Consider the following 4,469-nt stretch of genomic DNA (forward strand, 5'->3'; position numbering starts at 1 on the left):
GGTCATCTCTGCTGGTTATCTGGTTATCTCTGCTGGTTATCTGGTTATCTCTGCTGGTTATCTTGGTGAAATTGTCCTGTTGGTTTGTTTCTAAGCTCTTTCCTGGTCAACAACTTCTGTCTGCTCAGAATTTCAAAGCGAGAGTTTGGTGTCATCCAGGTTTTAATCTCCTGGAATCTTCCAACGGCTCGGATTCATCAGGGATAGAGCCGAGGATCCTGAACCAGAGAAACATCAGAACCGGCTCAGCAGAACAGAACTGGGCTTCTGGAGGTCCAGTCCGACTCGCCCACTGTTAGTGGGGATTTTCCGATTTCTGGTCCCACGGGTTCATCGGGTCCAAAGCCTGCGGCGCCGTCTACCAGGACGTTTTACAACAACCTGGACATCCTGTCAGAACCGCAGCTGGTCTACGGTTCACGTCTCTGGATTTAAATCGGCTTAAATCTGAAATTTTCAGACAAACTGAATCTTGCTTTTTATTACCTGGAAGTCAGAATCAAGAGAAACAGAACCAGACAGTGAAACAGAGGATCTATGAGTACATTACAATACTGAGTTTCACTTTTTGAATTATTAAATTATAAAAATAAATGAACTTCATAACGAAGTAATGATTAACTCTATTCACGTCACTAATGAAGATTTATTTATTAAGTCAAATTTAAATTTAAATTCATGTTAGTCTGTTTGTGTCCACAGAGTTACATTTAGGTTCCCTTTCTGTTCAGGATAAATCTGTATAATAACTGAGTTTCATTTGAAGAAATGAAATAAACATAATACTCTAACTTACTGAGTTGCAGCAGTATGATGACGCTCCTGTGGTGGATTCAGTCTGATAATATAAATATAAGATAATACATTATTGATTCCTGAACGGGGAAATGTGGTAGTCCCAACACAACACAATATGACTATGAATAACAGCAGACCGTCACGTATCACTCAGTCTGTTGCTAAAAATATGTTCAACTTTTAAAACCCACAACTCTATAAAATATGTGTATTATAAAGTAATTATAAATACATTTATACATATTTATATATTAGGTGTTTCATAAGGAACCGGTTTCAGGAAGCCAGGATCAAATGAAGTCATACATGTCTGAACTCATCTGACAAACCTCATATTACATAAACAAAACCAACAGAAAGGCCGCTTTCTATTGGTCCGTCCACATATCACTCCAGCAAGGAATTGCATCATTCTTGTAAATGCTAAACTCTGATTGGCCCAGAGATCTTTACGCCGCCGCCTCCTCGGCCCTGATTGGCTGACTCCAAACATTGCCGAACATGGTAAAGAGAGATTTCGCAATCGGCTGCTGTCCGTGTTCCAAACAAAAACAGTGAGAGCGGCCGGAGACGGAATTAAAGTGGCACTTTCTATCCCATATCGGTCAGGATAGACTACAGGTTAACCACGCGGTCTCCTGGTGAAGGTAAACTTTGACTTTTTGGCTCAGAAACACAGATTTATCCTCGAAGAGCGTTAGCAGCGGGTGCTAATAGGCTAACGGCTAACTCGTTCGATTAAAATCTGAGAAAATAACCCGGTTCGACCCGGTTCGGGTCTGAAACCGCGTCTAGCGACCAGCAGGCGGTACTTTGAGCTCAGGGTGTCGTTAGATCAGGGAGGAAACGAGCTGCTTTAATGAGCTGCTTTAATTGAACTAAAAGTTATATCGGTTTCGGGAAATGATCCGTTTAATCGACGTCGTTCGGCCCAGTTTTCCCGTTCTGTTTGGCTTTATGTATTGATGTTGGGACTCGGTTCGGTTCGGTTTTGAAAAGTGAGGTTTGTGCTGAGACCCGCATGACTCGGAGTTCCCCTCAGTGATGATGCAACAACAGGCAACAGCCGCTGTTTCACCCGGAGCGAGTTCTGCTACACACAGGGCAGCCGCTCCATAGCAACGTGCCGACCAATCACAGCGCGGCGCCTGCTTCACAGCGTAGTTGACGTAATCAGGAATGACGGCGATCACTGGATCCAGATATTATCATTAAGTATTAGTTATGAATTAATGTTGCTATCGTTTCTATATTTGATTATTCTGAATAGTAAAGAACGCAAACAATATTATTATATAATACTTTATTCCTTCCAAATGGAAATTAAATTTTGTCATAACTCATAAATGAAAGACGGTTGTTGAAGGAAGGATCTCCAGGAGCAGTCAGTGGTGCAGCGAATCTGAAGAGACCTCTGTTGCTTTATGACAGTCTCAGTTCAGTGATTATCTGAGCTTCTGCTCTGCGATTAAAAACAACACTCTGTTGCCATGGTTGCACCTCCTATCAAAAGTACAGCAGAAATCCACGCAAAGCATCCAAAAACCAGGGCAACTGAAGAACCAATCAGAACCAGGAGAAGTACTCCAACATGCTGCCACCAGGGCGGCACTGTTCTACAATTATAATATGGTTATTGTTGTGTCTCTGTGTTGTCCTGCAGACCCGTCCTGTGGTTCTGACCCGTCTGGCTCCGGTCAGACCTGAGATCCTGCAGGCAGCACATCCAAATGAGCCGGCCGCCACAGCCGAAACTCATCACAGCAGAGCACAACGGCGTGAGCGTCATCCAGAGCCAGGCGCACGCCGCAGCAGCGTCCAACGCAGCGTCCCTCGCCGGACTGCAGCAGGTCCCCCAGCTCGTCCCCGCCGACCCGTCTGCCGCCGGAGGAAAGGCGGCGCCGCCCAGCAAGATGAAGAAGCCCAGCGTGGACAAGGACAGCGAGGAGTACCGGCAGCGGCGCGAACGCAACAACCTGGCGGTGAAGAAGAGCCGCATGCGCAGCAAGCAGAAGGCCATGGACACGCAGCAGCGCGTCAACGAGCTGAAGGAGGAGAACGAGCGGCTGGAGGCCAAGATCAAGCTGCTCAGCAAGGAGCTGAGCGTCCTCAAAGACCTCTTCCTGGAGCACGCCCACAACCTGGCCGACAACGTGCAGCCGCCCGCCGACACCACCAGCCCCGCCCCCGCCCAGTGAGGGGCGGAGCCTCAGGGCTGCCGGCCTCTTGTCCTTCCTCCATCCCAGTCGTTCCTGGCCCCGCCCCCTCAGTGATGTCACCAGGAAGCGGTCGGCCCGCGGGTCTGGAGAGACTACCTGTGGCCGGACGCGGCCTCTGATTGGCCCAGAGGGAATCGGCGTTCGGTCGGACCCGATCGTGTGACTTCTGTCTGTTTTTGTTATTATTCCACGGCTTTCCGTCACGTTCTGCTGGGTCCTACCAGGACCGCTGAGCAGAACCTCCAGAACCGCCCCGCCCAATCAGGATCCAGAACTTTTCCTGATCATGGTCACGATTGGTGGCGTGTTTGTCTGAGCCAGTTCTGGTTCTGGTTCTGGAAGCAGTGAATGGATAGAACTTCTTCCTGAGGTCAACTGGTGTTTCTCCAGAACTTTGAGGCGGCCCGGTTCTGACTCCACTCGGATCCAGACAGACTCGGTTCATGCAGGACTGGAGCAGGAAGCCCCGCCCCCTCCCACATGCCCCCACCTGCCCAGCCAGGTGTGTTGGTGTGCAGCATGCCGGGCGGAACCGGGCGGACCCAGACGGCTCGACAGAACCGCAGCTTTAGATAAATCCAGGTGTAAACGGGTCGGCTCATTAGCGGTCTGCTAACGGGCCGCCGCCCTCCAGGGAGAAAGGGGCGGAGCCTCAAGGAACCAGACACCATGATCACCTGAGGTTTGCGTCCAGATCCCAGTCCGGTTCTGGTTCCGCTGGAGGATTTCAACCTTCCTGTGGAACCAGACGGTCCAATGAGCCGCTTGGTTCTGGTTCTGTGACCGGTCCTGCATCGTTTTCACGTTTCTATGGTCTTTTCTAGTCTCTTGGTCTGCAGCAGCTGCAGCTGCTTGTTGCTATGGAGATGTTTGCATGACAACGGGGGGGAGGAGGGGGGGTCTCTGTCAATCAGCTTTTTTATATCTGGGATCGTTTATGTTGTAAATTAAATCCGAGTCTTAAAGTTCAGCCGAGTCCGAGTCTCTGTTCGACCGAAGACACTGGAACCATGAACAGGTTTCTGTTATCATTAATATTATTATCATCATTATTAATATTATCATCATTATTATTAATATTATTATTATTATCATTATTATTTTCATCATTGTTGTTAATGTTATTAAATCTGCTGCCTTCCAGCAGTTACAGTAATGTTTGTTTTTTTTGCTGCTAGAAAGAAAACTTATCAAATATAATTTTATCTCTTAGATTTCAACTTTTTTTTTCTTCAATTCTAGTCATGAACAAACTTTTATTTTGAAGGAGCCATCAGGGAAATGTGTAGCTGCTTCCTCTGAATCATGAAGCTCCATGTTCTGTTAGAACCCGAGTCCATCCAGGTTTTTATCAGAACCACTGCTGAGGATTCTGGGATTGACATTAACTTCTGACCAGACCAGGGTTCTGCTGTTGATCAGAACCGACCCGATTTTTACTAGAATCTGATT

The 4,469-nt window shown here is 47.5% G+C and overlaps 1 protein-coding gene across 1 annotated transcript; it reads left to right on the forward strand.

The window, feature by feature from the left end:
* Positions 1 to 1,267: 1,267 nt before the first annotated feature.
* cebpg (CCAAT enhancer binding protein gamma) lies at positions 1,268 to 3,987 on the forward strand. The gene is made up of 2 exons (XM_007579101.2): positions 1,268 to 1,445; positions 2,462 to 3,987. Exon 2 carries the CDS (start codon positions 2,529 to 2,531, stop codon positions 2,994 to 2,996), a length of 468 nt encoding a protein of 155 aa, XP_007579163.1. The 5' UTR covers positions 1,268 to 1,445; positions 2,462 to 2,528; the 3' UTR covers positions 2,997 to 3,987.
* The last annotated feature ends 482 nt before the right edge of the window (positions 3,988 to 4,469 follow it).

Source organism: Poecilia formosa, unplaced genomic scaffold (assembly GCF_000485575.1).
Source record: "Poecilia formosa unplaced genomic scaffold, Poecilia_formosa-5.1.2 Scaffold508, whole genome shotgun sequence".
Lineage (NCBI taxonomy): Eukaryota > Metazoa > Chordata > Actinopteri > Cyprinodontiformes > Poeciliidae > Poecilia > Poecilia formosa.